Here is a 22,949-nt window from a genome sequence, read left to right on the forward strand (position 1 = left end):
AACCTTAGTAGTCCTCGAAATAGCACCCTTGTGCTTCGACACAACGCGTATAACGCGATTCCCACTGCGCGTACGCCTTCTAGAACTCGCTTTCCGGGATCCCGGGGTCGTCACGGCCTCTTGGACGTCTTCTACGGAGCTGTATCGGTTTCCCTTAAGGTCCCGCTTGAGACGAGGAAGAAGTCCGGCGGTTCTGTAGGGGGAGTGAGGCAACGTGGCAACTCTGTGCTTGGCCAGAAACTACCTCAGCAGAAGCGCAGTGTGGCACGGCGCGTTGTCGTGGTGAAGCTTCCAAGAATCTGCGATGTCTGGCCACAAGCGGATGACGCGTTTGCGCAACCTGTTAAGCACGTTCATTTAAAAACTGGCATTCACAGTCCGTCCAGGGGGTACGAACTTTTGGCGCCTTCACTTTGGCCACATTTTCATCAATCCTTGAAGTTGACGGGCGACTGGCGCGCTGGTCGTCTTCGACAAGCTCCCGCCTCTACCGGAACAGCTTATGCCACTCGAACACTGTTGAGCGGCTCATGGCAGCATCCCTGTAGGCGTCCTTAATCATTCTGAGGGTCTCCGTCGCGGTTTTCCCGAATTTTAGACAGAATTTAATGGCGTAGTGCTGCTCGAGATTTTTATCCATCTCGGATCGCGACGACACTTCTTAACAGAGGTTCATTAAAATCAGCGTGCTTAGTCTCCGCTTGCCCGCAGACGACTGGAAAAAATATCGGTCTCTTCGGAAGGCTCCCCACTGCCACGCTCAGGTGGTCCGATCCCCTCCGCCGCTCCGTTCGCGGTATAGAAATTCAGTCCTGCTACTTTTTAATCCTATCTATGTATAAACATATATAAACATATGCTACCCTATACTATGTTTTTGAGTGCATGTGTAAATTTGTGTTTATATACTTTTTCTAAATGTTTATTTTTTGTATATTTGTGGCATTTTACATGCAAGTCACTGGCTGTTTTGTGGCCAATACTTTGTTTTAAAACATTCCTCATAATAATTTTCCCAAACACTACATGAAACAGTTGTGACAAAAAAGTGATAGTAAAATGTAAACTATTAAAACTATTTTTTGTGCATCGAATTATTTACTATGATTAGTGCTTAAAAATTAATTACAATTTTATGAAACTCAGTTTAAATACTGTTGAATAATGAGAAAAAGGATTGCATTTCAAGTATAAATTAAATGTTTCTGATCCAGGTATTGTTATATTTAAATTAATTAATTTTTTTATAGTGTAGTTTTCTTTTGCCTGAAAGAGTTATTTATTGAAATTTTGAAAATGTTTATTTTTTATGAACAAAATATTTCGTAATTTAACAGTTGTTTATTTAAAAATAATTTTTTTAATACATATTGTTTTCTTCCCCTCTAGCCGGTTTTGTTAAGTCGGTCAAATTTCAGAAATGTAAAATTTGGTGAATTTGAAAAGAGATTGAAATATAATGAATTCAAAAACATGTAATGTAAAATCTTTTTTGTGTTGCATGTAATGAAGTTTTAAAACAAGCTTTACAACTTGTGAAATTTAGCTCAAATGAAAATCTGACAAAATTATAGAACATGGATCGTTTAATTTATCTGCTTCTTCTTTCAAACTTTCTGTAATCTGTTTATATTTAAAAAGTAGCCCAAATATGTTGATTTTTTTCTCTCCCATCGCAACCTAAATTCATTTCTCTTTTTCTTCTTTTCTTTCTCAGTGAAACATTTTGTAGGCTGCATCGGTTAGTATTATTGTTCTTTATATTCTATTTAAAGATCCTTTTGGCTATTCTTTTTAAGTATATCCCTTTAACTTGCCTTACCTGTTTGTTATTTTTTTTTATTTCTGTTAATAATAATAATTGTCTTACAATTTTTTTTCTTCTGAGCTACAAACCTTGCAGTTACAGTTAGTTAAAAAATCCATTTTATCCATTTGTGTTACGGTTATTGTTTGTGCATTATCATCACCTCTAATGCTTGTATTTTAATTTCATATTTCTTCATCTGTGTCCAATTTCTACTCATAAATACTCAACATATTCTTAGAGGTACATCTTTATTCTTTATCAGTTATTTCACTATGTTATAGGACTGTGAACATATCTGGATTCTGTTTATTACCTTGTCTTTTTCCCTTTGACAGTCTTTGCTAGCTCAGATATACATTTACTTCTGCTACTTGCCATTAGTCTAAATGTCTAGTTTTCCATTTTATCTCTTGTTATTTTTATTACAATTACATTTTTTGATATTCTTTTAATTCATATTCTACAGTTAACATTATTCTCATTAAGCTTCTTCTTGTGTTCTTCAGATTAAGTTGGAAAACATCCATTAAAATTTTAATCTTCCTTTCACTATTTTTTGTTGTTTATGTACTTTGTGTGTTATAACCATTAAAAAATTCATGGACAACACATTACCCTATGTGACAGTACTATTGATTCTGAATCGTTTTTCTTCTTTCAGTTTGTTCTACTAAGCTGTCATATTTTTTGTTTTATTTTGAAATTGTTTGAAGTACTCTTAATTCTTTATAGGTTTTCTTTTTTTATTTCCATTTTGAAAAGGCATAAGTTTTTTCTTGTTATAAATATTACAATTATTTCAAAATTTTCAGGTGATTGATATTTTTTGTCAATCTTCCTGATTTGCAAAAATCTGATCACTAATGAAGAAATTTGGAAGTATAACAATTATTGTTAAACAAATATTTATTTTCAAAGTTTATTTTATTATTTTATTTATGAATTAAATTTGTTTTCTTCTAAACTGACTTTTATTCCCTTTTAGTTGTTTGACCTCCATGTGGTAAAATATTCTATACATTATTTTTAAATTGTCATGCAAGAAATTTTATTCTATGTTTTAAAAAATTGTATTACAAAGGAATATTGATAATAAACTCATTTATATTAATAAAATTATCAAAGGAAAACTATTTAGTCAAGAACTATTTTAATAGTAGAACTTGTCACTTGTGAATGACTAAACATTTTAACTAAATATACATAACAATTAAGGATAAGTAAGCCATTAGAATTAACAAAAAGTAATATTTATTTATTTAAAGCAAAATTTGCATTTCTAAGACTATGAATTTTGATTTTCTGTTTATTAACAATGTAGTAAAAAAAAAAAAAAAAAATGTGTGGATAAAAGCTATGTATATGTGTTGAATACAATTTATTAGAATTTAAAGCCTGAAAAATAAATCTACAAAAAAACAGCACATGAAAATTATTTATGTTTTGTTATTTAGATTCAAATTTTTATAATTATAATTTGCGTTTAAAAATTGTTTTAAATTATTATAAATATAGTAACTTTTTTTTTTACATCAATTACTGAGGTCATTTGCGACTACATTGGATTGACATGTAATAAATTTCTAGTCCTTAGTCTGGAACCAGATTCCAGGTCCATTGTTGTAATAGGCAAGCGCACCTGTACCACTAAGGTGGTTAACATTTAAAAAAATATATTAAGTTTACAGAATGTAGATAATATTATGTTTATAATGTTAGGTTAAGCAGTGCATGGAGAAAAAAGATTTTAACTGTTTTGGTGGTTAAAAATTGTTGTAAGAGATCGGTTTTATGTTTTATTATTATTCTTTTATTTATTTATTTGTTTTTTAATAAAGAGATTAAATAATGTGCAAGTGTAATGTATTTACAAAATGCGTTCCGGCTTAAGTATTTTCCCCGTGTTTATGTATGTATGTATGTGTTGTTTTACGCTCACCTGCTTACCCCTGAGATGACGAAACAGGTATGGATCCATAATTGTAGTAATAGCAACGTGTTTGTTCACAGATGAAATCTTTAATTCTTGTGCAGTCCTCAGTGTCCCATTGTAAATCTGGTGCCATTAGTGCAATACATCCATCGCCTGCACCACTGTCAGTCCTGAAATTACATGAAATAAAGTCATAATTGTTCACAATAGTAATAATTTGTATGCGCATGTAACATAATTTGATGTATGAAATTATGTTATCTTAATACTTTATTTTTTATTTTAATGCTGAACTATTTCAGTTTTTAGTGTATTTGATAATAAATTGAGATTAACTATTATGACTTTGTTTTAAAATAAATAAAAAATTATCATGGCCAATGCTTTAATTGATATAATTAAAAATGGATTATTTCATTGTTAATTTCTTAGATTGTTAACTGTCATGCGATTTTAAAATATTAAATCACGTAGTAGTAATTTCACTTACTTTTGTTCTACAGCACTTAGTTGTCGAGCAACTGGTTCATTGTTTGAGGTAGGATCACCACTAGATCTTTTCATGTAATCAAATGTTGCATTAAATGGTAACCCTGTACTCATCCATATTAACATATCTGTCCCGAGTCTATTACCAGAAGTCCAGAAGTCATATTTATTGTAACCTGTAAAAAAATTTGTATCATTTATTTATTGCTAAAATTTACCAGTAAAATGACATTTATAACATGTGCTAGGTTAGATGCTATAATCATAGTGGAGGTGATTTGATATAAAATAATTAGAAACTTCAAAAATGGCATAACCTTGTCCAAATAACAACAAAACATCTTACACCAGGCGTACTGTGGAAAGTAAGGAAATTGATATTTATTCTTGTATTTTGAATGCTTACAAACCAAAGATTATGTAACACCTTCAATTTTTGATGTACAGATATCAGAATGTCATACAACGTTTTTGATTTTAATCATAACTCTTGAAGCTAAAATGAAAGTTTAATAAAAATGGTTTTTCTAATCCCAACTAGGCTACTAAATGCAATTACTAGATGGTGCATTTGACTGAACTGTTATAGAACTTCCGTTAACTATCACTATAGGATTGCTTTTTAAATTGATTTTTTTTGCTATAGGATTGCTTGAAAGTAATTGGAAGCTATGATGATTTTATGTTTATCTCAATTATCTTGTGTGGATTTAGCATTGGAATTTTATTTTACTTCTCTTATCCTCATTGTTTTTTTTGTCATCGTAATCCCACTGAAATGTTTCAGGTGACATAGGACTATGAGATTTAAATTGAGTCAGCTCTTTATTATCTTGCCCATAATCTCTTATTTTTGGGATCAGTTGCTTTTAGGCCTTTAAATGTCAACAGTTTATAATTATGCATTCAGAATTCAATTTTACCTGGTTTAAAGGTTTTCTTATGAGAGGGATTGGTAATTTGAGGCTAGACCAGACTCTAAATTTTAATGCTAATGGCTCTTTAACATTCCCACTTCCATTATTTTGTTGTTGAGCCCTGATTTAATTGCATTTTTGTGCCAGTTTAATCTGTATACTTCTTTTGGGTTTCTGTGATAGCGTTGTTTTGGGAATATTTGTCAAGATATTATTTAAGATCAACTGCCAAACAGTAATTTGAGAAATATTTGTGTTACTAATGTGTTTTAAGAATAAAAGTATGAATTTTTAAAAAAAAATAATGGTAATTGATTACATCTAAAACAAAAATTGTTTAAATGCAAGTTACATCAAATGCAAGAAATTTAAATGCAAGTTTTACATTAATTATTTTATGTACTGTAGATAGGTATATTTTGTCATGATATGCAATACATAAATGTAATTAATAAAAAACTTTATCAAAATTTGTATGAAATGTTTATTTCTGTGTTGTTCTGATTAGTAATTTAATTTTGAACCGTGCTGCAATAGAACAACTTCAGAAATATTGCTTTCAATATTTTTTTACTTATATTCTTGAAAAATGTGTGCATGCATTAAAAGTGATTACTGTGAAGTGAATGTAAATTAGTTATGAAATGTAACGAAGTAAAGAGAAAGTGAAGTGTGTTTGAGAAGAATTAATAAGACTTAACAGCATTGCACTGCTCTATTTATGATGTACTTATTATTATTTTTAAATTTTATTTCCAGAGTGTTAACTTTTTTGAATAGTATTAAGCTTTTGTATTTTATATTTTTAATCTTTTGTGGATCTTTATCACATATTTATATGTATGGGCTTTTTTTTATTTACATTAATAAATTTTAGTACTAATTTATCATCTTATCTTCAGTTATTTTTAATCTTTGTCATATTCTTTTACTAATATCTTCCATATTTTGTTTATGATCATCCTATTTCATCAGTTTTTCAAACACTCCTTTTTATTTCTCTTGGAAATAAGTTTTATATTTATCTTGTAAGTCTATCCTCATATTTTTGAATTGCTTGTTATCTTTTATTACCGTGAAATATTTATGTTATTAAGTAGAATAAATGTTTACCCCTCTATTCTAGAAAAATCTGTTAACAATTTTTTCATGTTAACTTGAATATTGTATGAGAATACTATTTATTGTAGTGTTTTTCAGACTGTATAGTGTAGTAGTCCTACAAATCAAGTGGATGTATTTTCTTACTAGGAAGATCTGTTGCTACATCTGTCTCGAACTGCCATAGCATTCTAAAATCTATTTACTAATTCATCTGTGACAAAAGCTCATCTGTGTTGCTCTTTGAAATCTGAATTTACTTGCATTACTTGTCAATACATTTACTTAAATTCAGTTTTTTTCATTGAATATGTCATTTCAGTCCATTGTTGAATGATAATTAGGCATTATTAAACAGTTTTTAGTAATTTTTTTTACTTTTTCTAGAATCAAACTTGAAAAACGCCATAGAATTAAGTAATTTTTAATAAACAAACCTGCATTGCTAAGATATTGTGTTATTGAATCAGCTTTTTCCTTCGATTCAAATGATGCAAGTTGTAAACCTATTGAACGGCAGTATTGATATGCTAGGAAATAATTTAGTTCTGGTGAATATGGGTTCATTCTGCTGATAAAATATTGTACACCATCTAACTGAATTGTTGTTATCCTCTGTCCTGAAACAGTAAAAAATAAAATAATTATAATAATGAATGATGATTTTTTTTGTTATTACATGTATTGTTTTATTCACATGTGTGAATAGTGTTTGCTTGTTCAACCTTGAAGTATTTGCTTGATAAATACGGATGATAAAAATGCATAATTAAAATTATTTTTTTTATTGTATGTATATTAATTAAAAAGTTTAATTTATTAATTAATTTTATTGCTTAGTATAAGAAACAGCTTTTACTTATATTCCAGACTTTCTTTTGACTTTGCTGTATTTAAAGCACAAGATCTACTAATGAAACTAATTTTGAACGTGTTAATAGAGAGTACTGTTAATTACAAGTTCATGTAAAAAAGGACAAAATTTTTTGTTCATTTGATGAACAGAAGAGGTGATAATTTTTTAATTGATGCCACCTGCACTTTGGTGGACATAGAATGCTTATGTGTTAAATTTTATTAGGCGTAGTCAAGAAGGCAACGGGAAACCACTTGACTTCTCCATCTACCTTATAAGCCTGACGTAGGATGCTTGCGGCGTCCTTTTAGGACACAGAGTAATGAGTAGTGTCACTTTTGATGCAATTTATAGTTACATACATTATGCTAGGTACCTTAGGTACCTAGCATAGACACATAGATTCTTTCAATTTTGTCCAGTATGAAAAACATTTAAAACATATTTTACATACATGTTCATTTAATGTTCTATGACCTAAGGAAGACATGAAGCTGTTTTTCCCTTAAATGGAAGTAGTGTAATGAAGAGAGACATAACTTATCCTTTTTACTGGATGTAAATGTTATTTACTGATGAGAGATTTTGAAAAGAGGCCATTTGTTTCTTAGTTTATCGCAAATTATCACATATTTTCTTATATTACTATTTTTTATAATAATTTAAAGCCATAGATGTTACTTATGACTTATAACACATACACATATATATATATATTTCTAGTATCTTTTTTTTTAATTATGTTTGCCAGCAGTATTAAAAAGTGTAAAGTCATAAAAATAATAAAATTAAATATATTGCATAAGATTTTTTTCTGAAACCAGAATGCAGCATGCAAAACTGTAATAAAATAAATTGGCTTTCATTGTACCCCTACCTTTTTTTGTTTTGTTTTCTAAAAGCATAATGTACCAGTAAAAGCAATAGCCATTAACCGGGTCAGGTGACCTCATGGGGTTTTTATTATAAATTGCTTGAGATTTTTTCTCAACAACCTAAAGTTGCATTATAAAACCGTATTTATTGCCCCTTTTTTGTCGATGAGGCTCTCATCAATGTTATTCTGAGTCCCTTTTTTTGCTTCTTGTAATATAATATTGCAGGTCACTCTTTTATACCTATTGATATATTTTAGTTATAGTAAAAAAAAACCTTTTCAGTTTTTAATGGTTGTTAAGAACGGGTTAGAGGAGAGGGAGATTTTCAGTAATAGAAGTAATATTGTAAATGTTTTTATTACTCAACAGAATTCACATTTGCTTTTTGCTAGACTAACAAAAGAATAAAAATTATATTTTTGTAACAAGTACACTTAATTCTTATAAAAATAAATAAATAATTTATTCGGATCGTTTTAAAACCTATTTATTTATTTATTTTATTATGTTTTGACATAAATGATTAATTTCAGTGAGTAATAAATTCGTAAACATGTAATGTAATCTGTATTTAAATGCAAACTCTATGAATTAACTAGCTAATCCGGCAACGCTTTGCCATTGCTAGATTTGAATATATATACATATAGATTGTATATATATTAAATAAATAACAAATGAAAGTTACGGAACTTCATAATATTTAACCTTTCCCTTTTTCCCTTTATCCATAAATTTTTTTCACCATAAATTAAATTTTTCCAATTATTTCAACCCCAGCGCCATCTGGCGGGTCCATTTTTTGCAAAACTATTTCATTTCACGTAACTAATATATATTCTGAATATGAGCCAAATCGGACCGTAAATACAATTTTCCAAAATATCTCGACCCCAGCACCACATGGTAGGTCCAAACTAATTCAGAAACCTTCGCAAGCGTGGGCACAACAGCTCACCGAAGTTTCATCCCAATCGGATGAATGGTGTAGGAACGCATACGGGACAAACAAATACTCATTTTTTTATAAGATTAGGCTATGGTATTCCAATATTAAGTCATGATGACAAATAAATATTAAAACATATCTTAGCGTTATACGTATAATCGTATACTTTTCATAAAAAATCTTTATGATGTTATTTAGAAAAAGCTTACTGCGCCCGATCTCTAAAGAAATCATCAAAATCTGTCCATTTAATTGTGATTAAGGTGAACATAAAGAATGTACGTGCTGTTCAGATCGAGAACTTTTTTTATTGTTTTAAAATTATTAAATAAAATGTGTGTTGTTTTATTAATTATTAAATAAAATCTGTTATTCTGATCGTTAAAAAATAGATTGTGTAAATAATTTTCAGTAATGGCTGGATATGTTACTCCACGGAAAAACAAAAGAAATGCCCTTGTATTTACCTAGATACGTCAAAGATATCTTTATTATTAGAGCAGCACCATAAAATATTCAGTTAATTATAAAATAAAAAATAGTTTTGATTGAAGGCTATAATAATTATTTAAAATATAAACTCATAGAAATAATATTAAATTCGTGAAAATATTAAATGTATAAAATAGTTGCAAAATAATCGCAATTCTTAAGGCAGTAATGAAATTATTGAACACATTTACACAATGAACGGATATAAAAAAATTAAGTTTAAAAAAATGTTTCATCACTATTATTTAAAAATATTATCGTCGAATAATATTATTGTACTGTAACAGAAAATCTTTTATTTTTATTTTTTTTTTAATAATTTTTAGCATTTTTGAAATGTTTGATAATTTATTAAAAATTGCACCAAAAGCATAAAAATTCTTTCTTGTAAGATGAATTATTATGTTTTGAATTGCAAAAAATCTGTTGTGGGCTCACATGACTTCCTTGTACGACTATTAAATAACATATACACATTTTTTTTTTAAATGAAAAGTACATAAAATTTTATTTCATTAATAACTTATTATTTTTTTTTAATATATATTTTTTTTATTATTATTGAATTATTATTTATCGTAATTTATTTTTTATAATTAGAGATTAGTAATTATTAATAAATCAATATATTTAAATTAAAAAAAAAGGTGATGGAGTCTGATTCGAACCGATGTGTCTTCCCCTTATAAGATCCAAATTTTTGATTAATAAAGATTTTATTTGGCTATAATTCTGGGACCATTGAAAATAAGTACCTCTTATGATATTTTATATCGCTGAAAAGTTCTCACAACGAGGGCTTATTACTGCAGCTAAGAAAAAGTCCAAAATGCAAATATTTTGGATTTTGGACTTTTTTAGACACTTCTGGTTCAGTAGACTGCAATGAAAAGTGAAGGTGCGCAACTAGAAGTTAAAACAGTCCTAAATCCAAAATGTCAACATCCTACGGCTAATCGTTATTGAGTTATTCGAGATACATATGTACGTACAGACGTCACTCCGAAACTAGTCAAAATGGATTGAGGGATGGTCAGAATGGATATTTCCGTAGAAATCTGGAAACTGAAATTTTCCCGATCACAATACTAACTATTCTTCGAACAACGAAGTGAAAATTGTATAAATATAGACAGGTGGCGGATAAGTTAACATTTCTTACTTAACAGATATCTATGTATATTTACATAGATATTTATTTGTATGTATATTTCTTATTTATGAGCGCCAAAAAACGGATCTGACAGCCCCAGTTTTCGTATCTTGGAAACTCGTTCTTAAATTTTAAGGGAGCCTCAAGAGATACTAAAAGACATATAAAATTTAATTTTGATTATAGGTAAATTATTATCTTTGTACATTTTTTGTTTATTACGAAATACATTTTAAGACGGCTTAGATTTTCATATTTATGTCCATGGTCGGGTCCAACTTAGTTTGTATACATTTTTTTAATTGGCTAAAATATTGTTAGTTGTTCTTAGTTTGAATTGTGTAAAAAAGTATAATGAACTAATTTTTTATTTTGCCATCGTACAATACGAGTAGTACATTTTATAGTTTTTACATTTGTTGTTAATAACAAACTAAAAAAATTTAATTAAATCTAAAAAAATTATCTTAAATTTTAGGCGCTGCCAACAAAACATAAATTTGAGTGCTGGCAACAAGTAAAAGCTGATAAGAAATTAGAAGAAAAATGTGTTAGGTGATTTACTAACGTTTCAATGATTAATGATTTGAGATGAAATTGTTTAAACTGAAAAAAATATATGAGAAAATACTTTCCATTTATGGATTAAAGAAACGTTATTTCCGGACTTAATTCATTTATCTGTTTGCGTAATAGTTTATTTAGGGATTACATTAAATGTAAAATGATGGGACCAAATTTATTAATTTTTTACAAAGTGTAGTACAGGCATTTTGTCAAATCGTACTCGAGAAACAGCAAACTGCAAAATAGACGTAAATTATGTGGTTAATGGTGAGGGGTACAAAGGATTTTATTTATATATATTCAATTTTTTACATATAACAGCCAAAACTCTGAATTCATCAAAACGTTTATTACTTGGATAACGTCTCGGCCTATTAAGTGCGGCTCTATTTATTTGTTTTTAGATTATAATTATTTTGTTAAAGTGGGTATCTAACTCTCCGCTCCATGCTCTCACTCATAAAAATGAACTTTAGTTGAATGTGTCATTTTGATAATAATATTTTCGTCTTCGAGTTTGTCTATTCTGTATAACTTAATATTTATGATATTATTATTTATATCAGCGTTACACTTAAGTATGAATCCATATGAATGCCTAAATGATGGTTTTCATGTCTAATTTACAATCTTCTTTAGAGTTTGGTCTTTGACTGGGGTGAAAACGTTTTACGTAAGGGAAGCTATGTTATTACGTTACTTTTTTTAAAGTTTGATTTACTGCCGTTTGTTTTTAATTACTTTTTGACTTGTTTTACAGTTTAAAAACACTATTACAGAAACTTTACTTAAGAAAACAATAATTTGCGCTTTCTGTGTCATGTGTATAGGCCCTATTTATATCCTAATATGAACTAATTTTTTTTTTTTTGTTTTTGAAAGGTTGTATTCTCATCCGTGGGATTTTTTTCACTGCAATATTCGTGTTTTTCTCTCGATATAACAATACCTCGTTAGACTCGATTCGAATTCTAATACCAATGAACCTAATTGAGGGTAAATAGTACAATATATATATATTTTTTTCCTTTTTGCTATTTGCATCGTTATAATACCTTTAATACTATTGTGCCGTTTTGTATTAGTTTTCTTTTATTCACTGTTTTTGGAGGATGTCTTGTTATTTTGTTTCTTGGACTACAAAATATGTTGTATATCCTGTCTTCACCATCAAGTTAACGGGATAGAAAAAAGTTTTTTCCTTCTGGTATTGCCATATGTATTAATATGTCGTATTTATGATTTATATATTTTTTTACTTAAGGGGTTTTTTAAAATTAGTGTATTCTAGAAGACTTTAATGTTAAGATATTTTTCTAATATTCTTTAATCAAATAATAAATAATAGAAATGTTTAAATATAATTGCCGATGTATATATTTTCATCACCAACGGTAGTTCTGCCCTAAGGCAAGTTCTTTCATGGCCTCTCTCCACTCTTCACGATTTTGCAGTCATTCTGCAGTAATGTTCATTGTCTTATACTTATTTTCCTATCTTTATGTTGTCTATTAACTGGTATCTTCTTCTACCTCTAATTCTCTAATCCTCAATCATCCCTTCAACCACTATATATATATATATATATGTATGTATGTTGGTGTGAAAATCCTACAGTATAAATTTATTTTTAATACGTTTGTGCATTATTTTTAATTATCTGAAAATATCAGTTTTTACTTTACCCGGCAAATATATCTAGAATAGCTATATTAAAGTGGAATAGTAATCATGTCAAAAATTGTTTGACAAGATCAAAAAACATATTAATGTATGTATGTACGTACGTATGTGTCGTACTGCTTTTGGCTTTACAAAAAAAGCATTTCAATTTTCTTCAGAGGCATTTTAGAGAAACTTTATTAAAATCAAATTTGTTATCTACAATGCATATTATGCAAAAAAGTTTTTTTTAAAAATGAACCCTCACTTTTTAAAATTGAAATATGTATATTTTTGTTTTTTTGCTCTTTCTTTCTTCGGTTTAAGTATTTTACAAAGATTTTGTGAAAGTTTATTTTTCATAAGTAGAGGTATCAAGAAAAGTTTTCAATTTTTAAAAAATTTAAACCCCGGACCTAAAATACAGAAAAGTTTTTTGAAAATCTTCTTATTTTATCTCAATTAAAAACTGGTGTTAAATTTAGAAAACTTTACTTAAGCCAATTTATTAAGTATAACAATCTATAAATATTTTTAGAGAAATTTTTCTTAAAATTTATTCCCCACCTCTAAAATATATGAATTCTGTTTCTTGTTTTATTTTTTTTTTGTTCTAACTTTTCATTTTTATTATTAAGATTTCTTTTCTATTCTTGTTCGTCACTTAGAGGTATTAAAATTACTTACTTTTGACACCTGTATTATACTCCGGACCCAAAATGAGCAGTTTTTTTTTTTATTACTTTCATAAAAGGTTTACTTTTTTCAATATTTTCAAACAATTTCCTTTTAAATTAATTTTTTTTTAGCTATCACTTCTTTATAAATAATTTTTTCCTAAAATTTCGCAACGGACCAAGGAAGCCCCAAAATAATTTTTTTTATTGGAAATTTTGGTAATGATGTCCGGCGTAGCCGAAAAACTTTTTAATAATTCGCCGGCCGTTTTCTAATTTTAAAATAATTCATAGTACATTTTTGAGGGCATATATTTGTGTAAATATTTTATGATCTCGGGAACACCGTATAATCGGTTGGTGTTTTAAGACGGTAATTCCTTAAGTGTAATAGATAAGAAATTTTCTTTGTAATACTTTTACCCAGGTACTGAACGGTGCACTGCTGATCATGATTTTTACGTAATCCAGCTTAAATATGTATAGTTACAAAAAATATCGGGCGTGTCCTTAAATAAACGTGCTTTCGCCTATGGTCCAGATTTTGACGTGTGAAAATAAATTTTAAAATATACAAAATTATACAATTCATTGTTAGTATCGATATTATTTTTATACGAATAAAAAAAAAAGAAAGTGATTTGGTGAATTAACGAAAATAATCAGGAATAATGTAATAATAACTAGTGTATTAAGTTCCAGTGAGAAAAAAATTATTGATTTTTATGTATTTTTTTCTTCTAGTATTGGCATAATAAAAACTCTTTGTTGATGACAGTATTTATTATTCGTTCGTTATTTATTGGACTTAGAGCAGTTAATGACCGTTTCGTATGAGTTTTTTTATTTACGAATAGGAAACTTGTTGATTACTATTCTCAACGTTATCAATTAAAGTTATGCGGGTTTCCTTCTTTTGTATCGCATTACGTTATGCTTCGCTAATTACTTTATTTTTGTTTATTTTTGGTAATTCTCTTTGTTTTTATTATTATTTATGCTGTGTTTCATCTAACCCAACAAAACGTTAACTAAGGTTAACATTTTGTGGTATACAAAATTAATATTTTGCTTAAAAAAAATTGTCTTATCGAAAATTTCATGAAAGAATTCTTATTTATTTATACATTTTTTATCGACTTCAAAAACGATAAATTCATAGATAGAAGTACTGACCAATTGCCACCGATTGCGATTATTTTTTTTTTTAAACTTTTTGCAGAAAGTCGTCTGATGTGGTAATAATTCTTGGTAGTAAAAATTATTTCCTGATAGTGAACATCTTTTAAATCTAAAATTAAATTGTTTATTTAGACGTTTTGAAGCTATCTTTTGTTAATTCATTGTTTAGTATTCGATTGTATCGCACGATATGCAAGTGGGATAAAATAGGTGTAATACTAATATCAAATTATACTTTCACGCGCGAAACATTTTATTCATTCCAGGACTAGTATCTTGTCTTTTACGGTTTTTTTTTGTGAACGATTGTTTTTATACAGGTGACTGTTTTTGGGCGTACTGATTTTTAAAAAAATAAGTCAAAAAAATTTACATAGCATTTAAATTTTTTTGCTTATTAATTGTTGGTATTTATTTAGTTTCGGGTACCGACTTATGTTTAGTTTCGGGTACCGACTTATGAATTGAGCTTAAGTGGAAAAATTTTCGGTATTGTCAACTTATTTTTAATATTATTACTTATTTTTTAATATTGTTTTTTAAACGTTTTGAGAGATCTCTCAAATGAAAGGTTGTTTTTTACGGCATGATTTTTTTTGGCTATTTATGGCTACACGTATCTAGTTTGTCCAAAGATGTTACAAAATTTTGTACGGCATTTGCATAAAAGAAATTAATATTTTTTTAGGGAATAGTTATGGTAGACGGTACCAGAAATTAATTGTATAATCTATAAAATAATATTTCATTTGCTTGAAAGTCGTTTTTATTAATTTCCTTTTATTAAGAAAGCTAGAATATGATGATTTTATTTAAAAAACTTAGCAGTTACTTTAATTAATTTGTTACACTAATTTTCCTGATTATTGTTAAAAAATAATCAGGAAAATTCTTCTCGTGTAGATGTAAAATTTACTTTATAAAATTAAAATTTTTTTTTATTACAACACTGATTAAGTTTTCTAAAGTGTTTGTTCTTTTAAAATTATGGTTCCTGAAGCAGAAAATAAAAATAGATTTCGCGTCTAACTTGATCTTGTTAAAAAATCTATCAGGAAATACCGTTTCTTATTTAAAAAACATTCTAAAAATGGTGGAATCTTAATTTTCTTTTGTGTAATAATTGATTAATCATGCTAAAATTAATTTCATTAATTAATCAAATATGTAGTTATTTCAGAAAACAGTTTTTAAAAATTTTTTTGTCCAAAAAAAAAAATTTGCATTTCCTGTATGAAATGCAAATATATATATATATATATATATATATATATATATAGAGAGAGAGAGAGAGAGAGAGAGAGAGAGAGAGCGAAAGGGCTGTGCGTGCGGTCAATGAACTCGTTATGTTTTTAACCTTTATTTGTTAAAAAAAATGTAAAGAACTAAAAAAAAAAAGTGCGAGGCTTGTAGTAATAGTGCCAATGAACGTGAACTTGAGGGACGCGAAACGCCGTTAGCATGTACATGTTATAATGCCAAACAGTTTGAATAAATTTTATAAGCTGTCCTATTTTTTTTATTCTGTAAAAAATTGTAATTAAAACACTAATCTTTAATTTATTTATTTATGTATTTTATTCTACTATAAATTGGAATAAATAATTTAAGTAGAATAAAATACAAATTCTTTTTACTCTTGTAGTGATAATCTATTTTTTTATTGCTATTTAACTAAAATTACGTTTAATTGTATTAAATTGAATTGATACAGGTTTTTTTTTTAATTTATTAGAAATTTAAAACAAACATGTAAATTGTGTTCTTAATAACATTTCTCGTGAAAATGATTTCAACCTTAATCTAACAGATTTATTCCAAGTTATTTCTCGTTAATTAGATTTATAAATCTACAACGTGTACTTAATGTTTTTAATTTGTTTGAATTCAATTAAATTTTATTGTTGTATTAGTTGGAGACGTACTATTCTCAACTTGGATTTTATTACTATTAAACGATGTTGAAAATGTACAGTAATTGATTACTACACCATTAGTAATTTTTTTAATTTTTTTTTATTAATTAAATGTTATTTTTGATTTACAGCATTCGATTTATTTAATTATTTTCTAAATAATTACGTACTGAACTGAATAAATTACAGTTCCTGGTGGCAAGAATGAGATTATTTATTTGGTTTTACACACACGAACAGAATATATATGTTATTTATCTATGTGAAATTAAAATAAGAAGTTCTATATATAGAGTCGCTTATGAACTCTTTGTAAGAGTCCGCAGAACTGGAGCACGGCGAAGTCAACAACGAACTATGTTTACAGTTTTAAAAATGACCTAACCTAAAAGTGAAATGAAAATGGGAAAAAATAAAAAAATAACCATGAAAACATTATATTTCAGTTCAATTAGATTTGTAATAAACAGTACTTTAAAGAATACCTTGAATTTTGTCAGACAACGATTTTTTTCTTCCATTTGATGAACCACAGTACTCTAATATGTCACTTTTTCCTCAAAAGGCGGGTTTACTAATCGCGCCGCTAGGTAGCAGTATTTCTTAACGGCGCCTTAGTTTGAATTTACGAATGATGTCGTACAAAAACTTGATAATGTATTTGAAATATTAAAATTTAAACGAAAATATATTACAGCTTGTTTTAATAGTTAATGCTCTTATGTAAATGAAAGCACTGAAGATGAAAAAAAAATTAATTCCCATCACTTGATTAAAAAAAATAAAAGTATTAGTTTACAAGAAATTATAGCTGCTAATAAAACACAAAAAACACGAACGGTAGGAAAGTGTTGCAAATTGTGGCAACAAAGATTTGTTGTATAAAACAGAAATAAATTCCATTGGTAAATGTTTTATTCTACAATTTCAACTAATTGATGGAGAACTAAAAAAAAAAAAATTTAGTAATAATAATATAAAAAGTATGTCCACGGATACGATAAAAATCTAGGGTTACACTTGCAAAGTAATAAGTGCAATATTACATCACGGATCTTCGATTCGTGGGTCATTGCGTTAGTTTTATTACAAAAGGAAAAATATGGTATGAAGCGAATATGACTATCAACAGAAAAAATTGGCCGAGAAATTAAAAAAATATATATTTGTTTGTTCTAGAAAGGTAATAAATTATAATAATAAATCCATAAGGTAACAATCAGTAATTCACAAAAAATAAAAGAATAATCTAGCTAAACGCAGTGATATCCAAAAAAATTACAGTGAAATTGTAAACCGTACAGTAAGAGTCGCAGATATTTCTTTCTCTCAAAAAACAAAACCTCTGTAATATAAATAAAACTGTTTTTAAAAATGATACTGATATCAAAAAAGGCAAGACACTACATTTCTATTATCAAAATTTTGTTTAAAAAAAAATACATGTTAAATATATGTAATAGACAATAGATATACAATAATAGATGATAAACAATGTTTAAGCGTTTCATATAATAAGTAAAAAATAGAAAAATTTGTTACAAAACTCTTACCGGTCCCATTTCACATATGTGTAATGCACATATCACATTTACAGAAATACAATTCTTATGATTATCCGTTGCTTAATAAATGAAATCGGGCCGGTAAGTTTTGTAACAAATTTTTGTATTTTTTACTTATTATATGGAACGCTTAAAAACATTGTTTATTTTTTATTATTGCATATCTATTACATATATTTAACATGTATTTTTTAAACGAAATTCTAAATTAACAGATTTTGATAATAGAAATGTGTAGTATCTTAACTTTTTTTGATATCAACGAGTGAGTCATTTTCGGAATGTAGTCTCATGTCCGGTCGGTGTTACCTTATAGCACTTGACAAAGAACGGAGTGAAGCATGATGTGAAATCAAATTTATTTCTGCTACTTTAATAGGCTGTGCGAGATGTACTCTTCGTAATACTAAATCATATTGCTTTTTCATCTGATTAATTTATCCTGTTTTGTAATTTTATTTATTTTTTATCATTTTATGTATAATATTAATGCTTCTTAGATTATTAAAAAAAATCCCAGGCCTTGATTGTAGCAGTATTTATTGTAATGCCTGTTAACATGCCAAGGAGAATTATGTAAATTTAAGGAAACCTATGTTCTAGCGCGTGTCTTGTATAACTTATGCGTTAAAAGATTTTTTTATCGTCAGAATAATACCCGTGAGTCACATCCTGTGGTTTGTTTAGCTTACCGGATACATGTACGGTGTGTAGTATGCAGGCAAACACCTACTACAACTTCCTTACATCCGAAATTTATCTTGTCGGTCATCTTTCGTTTTCTTATTATATTATTTTATTTAATTTTACTCTTTAGTTGAAATTATTGTTATAAATACAGACTGTGTTTCCTATTTCTTTTATTTTATTTATTCTTTTTTTTGTTAGATAATTTTTTATGTAAAGATTTAATCTGTTAATTAATAATTACGGTGAGCGCTTAATTAATATTTTGTCGTAAATTAATAAAATTTAAGTGATGTTTATAATTTAGTAAATTTAAAAAAGGCTAACGATTAAAATTTAACGTAATTACGTTACAGAGAGGTTATTATTTTTAATTACTTTTATTGATTTGCGTAAATGTAGACTAATTTCGGAATAAATTATTATTCAATAACATTTTTTATTGGTATTCTATTAATTATTTCTATTTCATTAGAAGTTGAAGTAATAAAAACAATTAATTAGTTCTTTTACCGTACTTCTTCAAGAGGGGAATGTAATGTGTTTCTTTGCATCTGTTTTACACCAGATGTATAGGACAGTTTGAAGAAAATGGCTGGCGTTCACGCGATAAAAATATCGCTGAAACAATTTAGGCTTACCACTCTTACTTATAAGGGTTCTCTAGGCTTACTTTAGGCTTTACTCTTATGCTAAGGTTACTCAATAAACGCTGATCTCCGTGAAGAAGTGGTATCATTTCAACCTTTCATCCGGAGATCTCGGGTTCGAACCTCCCGGTCAGGCATGCCATTCTTATACGCTACAAAATTCCATTTCAATATTCCACGTACAACAAGGTTCAAATTTAAGTGACGATATCATCAAGCAAAACAAAAAAGCAAAAACTACACAAAGTACTATACATCAGTTTCAGAACAAAGTAGAGAATTTTAATTTGTTGCTTTACACTGTATATACCTCTCTATTTTATGTTGCTTTCTATGAGAGTTATGATGTTCACTATCAGTCATTACTTTATGGATAGAACGAAGTTGTCGCTTGTAGGGCTAAATATTACCTGCGTCAGTGTACTTGATATACTAATATGACGACCGTACATTTGGCTCAGTGAAGAAGGTAACACAAATCGATCCATTTTCCGTTTAAAAAGAATTAATAGTGAGTAATTATCTCATGCTAAGGCTTACGGGCTGGCATGAGATATGATTGTCGTCGATTGAAGTTGTCTACATTTATTTTTTGTATGGAATTAACGTGTATAAACAGATATAATAATTTGATTCGCGTAAATGAAACAATTCAGTTATTGTTTATTTTGTAACAATATTATGCAAAAACAAAATTGTTACAAAAGTTAAAAATGCGTATCGGTTTAAAAAAAAAATAGTTGTGAAATAATATAAAAGTAAAAAGTTAACGAAGATTTGTATTTATGTTTACGTTTGTTATTTTTATTTATATTCGTGGTAGCATCAACAAAAGTCATAAAAATTAAAATTTTTAAGATATAACAAAATAAAATTTTATTGAGTCGATGAAAATCTTTTATAAAAATACTTTAAAATTTGTGTTTAAAATATACCACATATTATAATTAAATTAATAAATGCGGTTAGCATATTCCTAAAATATTCAAAGATTGCATGTATGTTAGTTAACATAACCGTGGAACCGTGTTGTTTCAAGAAACGACACGGAACCATTTCTTAGAATAGTAAATATCCAATGCCAGGCGTATTTAGACTAGTTAGGAATGAAGTATTTTGTTGCCTTCACTGAGCCAAGTACACTTGTTCCCATCCACATGCCAAGCCCATTAAAATGTCGGTGATATTCAGCTCTTCAAGCCTTCACCCGTCACCACAGAAACTGGCTATATAGTGAACATAACTTGCAGAAAAACTAACTCCGATTAGTGGCACTTGTTTTACATATTTCATTGCCACAAGTAAGATTGCGAAAGTCTTAAGTAACAAATTAATGGAAAACTATGAATGAGTATTCTGTTCTCACTTAAAAAGGAAAAAGCTATTTTATGAATAACTTAACAACCTATTCGTCTATGGCTTATGACTAACATTAGTTGCAAGTCAGTTTGAAAAAAATTCGTATAATATTTAGTATTTTGGTAGAGTCGCTCTATAACAATTAGTGAGTTGGAAAGTTCTGTCATTAAGTATACGTGGTTTCTCCGTCGTTTCTTTGATATGAAAATACTAGTAATTTATTTCCCTTACGATATATGTGGATGTATAATTTATGTGATTTGTTTTTTTTTTTTAGGAATGTGGATTGCAGTATTTTACCCTTGATAAAACAAGTTGGAATGTTAATCTTTAACATTTTTAAATTTAACATCTTTTAATTTCATAATTATTCTATGCTACGACTACTCTTTAAATCTCCTTTTTCAAGAAGCACTCTTATTTGATACTTCTTGATTAGTTTTAAACAATTTTTCCTCTATTTTGTTTTAAAAATTTTGAACAGTCATCAAAACCGTGTTTTACGGATACGATTTTAATGAATAATCTTGTACAAATTTCATAAAAAATATAACTTTTACGGAGTTATAAAATCACAACACATCATTTGTTTTCTTTGCTCGTCGTAGGAAAAAAAAGGTTTTAATTGTGTTGCGACTCAACTTTGGTAATTTTTATTTTGGAATTGAAATTAGTTCAGGAAAACGTTACTTAAATATTTAATTATTTTATTAAACTTCTAAAATAAAAAGTGGTTATTTAAAAAAAAAATTGAAGAGTAATGAATTTAATGATAATGGTACTTACTACTACATGAACGACAATTTGCTTAAAGTAAAGACCGACTGAATTTTGACGGTTGGTAGAGATACTGGTTATAGTAAAAATTAAAGTGTAGTATTCTTGGAAATTACGATAACATTTTTAAACACAGGTTGAAATAGGAATTTTTTAGATTATACTATAAGAACAGTTTTTCCTGGAGCGGATTAGAGATTAACTTTTCCGTCCCTTTACGTAATATTATATTGGCATATATTTGCCAAAGAGTCTTTCTGACGTAATAATATGTTCTTGAGTTTTGGCCGGTTTTTTTTTTGTTTTGTGCCTAAATTGGGACTAAATAGGACTGTAGACCTCTATCTACAGTCCTATTAAGACCTATATAAGGATTATATAGTCCTATTAAGGATTATATTATTTGGATTATCATCGATAGAATCAAAATATAAATAATTTTGATTACATATTGTCAAAATGTATTTCGCATATTTGAAGTTTTTGTAAGAAAGCTCAGCATTAATATAAGAAATGTTTTTTAAAGCGTTTCAGTATAACTTTTATGAAATACTAATATAATTATAACAATATAATATAATTAATAATAATATTTATCAAGAGTTTAATACTCTGGTTGACAAAAAATTGTGAAAAGACAAACTTTTGTTTGGTTTTATCATGGATTGCTTAGAATGTTTGTTTACGTATTTTGAGTATTTTTTGTTGTAATTAATAAAAGTAAAATAAAGATATTGATTCTCAGGGTAAATATCTTATCAAATGACATCAGATTGATTGTTGCTCGTTAATCTTTCTCCACAGTTTTTTTTTTTTAGAATTTCGAAATTCAATACTTTTATGTTCGAACGGATATCGGGCGATTCGAATTTTTTTCATGATTTTTAACTTTTGTTGATTTGTATGCGTTTGTTTGTTAAAATTATACGTGGGAATTTGATATTTTTCTAATAACTTAATGTATTTTATGGCTTCATATAAAACGTTACCTATTTTTTTTCGTTTGTTTAGCCGTCATGTCAAGTGCTGTTAACATAAAAAAATTGAGGTATTTTCTTAATACAAAAAATGTTATAAGAAAGTATAAATGATGCGTGATAACAGAGTGTAAGAACAAATGCAGACTGGAAAGGTTTATAAATTTATATGTGTAACTGATACAAAAGTTAAAGATGACCACATTACTCTTTCAAACGCACCGGCTTTAAAATTGGAGGGACTCAGCCTTGCTTTTATATCTTAAACAAGCATTACGAGTAAATAGATGTTTTAGGTATAGATTTGTCTTCTTTTAAGTTTTTCTATGCGTTTTAATAATTAATGGATTAA

General features: G+C 27.9%; 2 protein-coding genes across 10 annotated transcripts in view; one reads left to right on the top strand and one right to left on the bottom strand.

Moving 5' to 3' along the window:
* Nucleotides 1-22,949, top strand: part of LOC142321672 (cytosolic carboxypeptidase 1-like) — a 293,694-nt gene that overhangs the window by 198,701 nt on the left and 72,044 nt on the right. The gene's annotated exons all lie outside the window — the stretch shown is intronic.
* nw (narrow) overlaps nt 1-22,949 on the bottom strand; it is a 393,672-nt gene that overhangs the window by 5,659 nt on the left and 365,064 nt on the right. The window contains exons 3-5 of one of the 2 annotated variants that reach the window (XM_075359957.1): nt 6,688-6,870; nt 4,234-4,408; nt 3,758-3,913 (exon numbers count right to left, since the gene is read on the bottom strand). In XM_075359957.1, the coding sequence (XP_075216072.1) occupies nt 3,758-3,913; nt 4,234-4,408; nt 6,688-6,870 (514 nt within the window). Of the gene's footprint in view, nt 1-3,749; nt 3,914-4,233; nt 4,409-6,687; nt 6,871-22,949 lie in introns of both variants that reach the window. The other variant, XM_075359958.1, reaches the window with a different exon arrangement.

The sequence above is a fragment of the Lycorma delicatula genome, chromosome 3, assembly GCF_047948215.1.
Source record: "Lycorma delicatula isolate Av1 chromosome 3, ASM4794821v1, whole genome shotgun sequence".
NCBI lineage: Eukaryota > Metazoa > Arthropoda > Insecta > Hemiptera > Fulgoridae > Lycorma > Lycorma delicatula.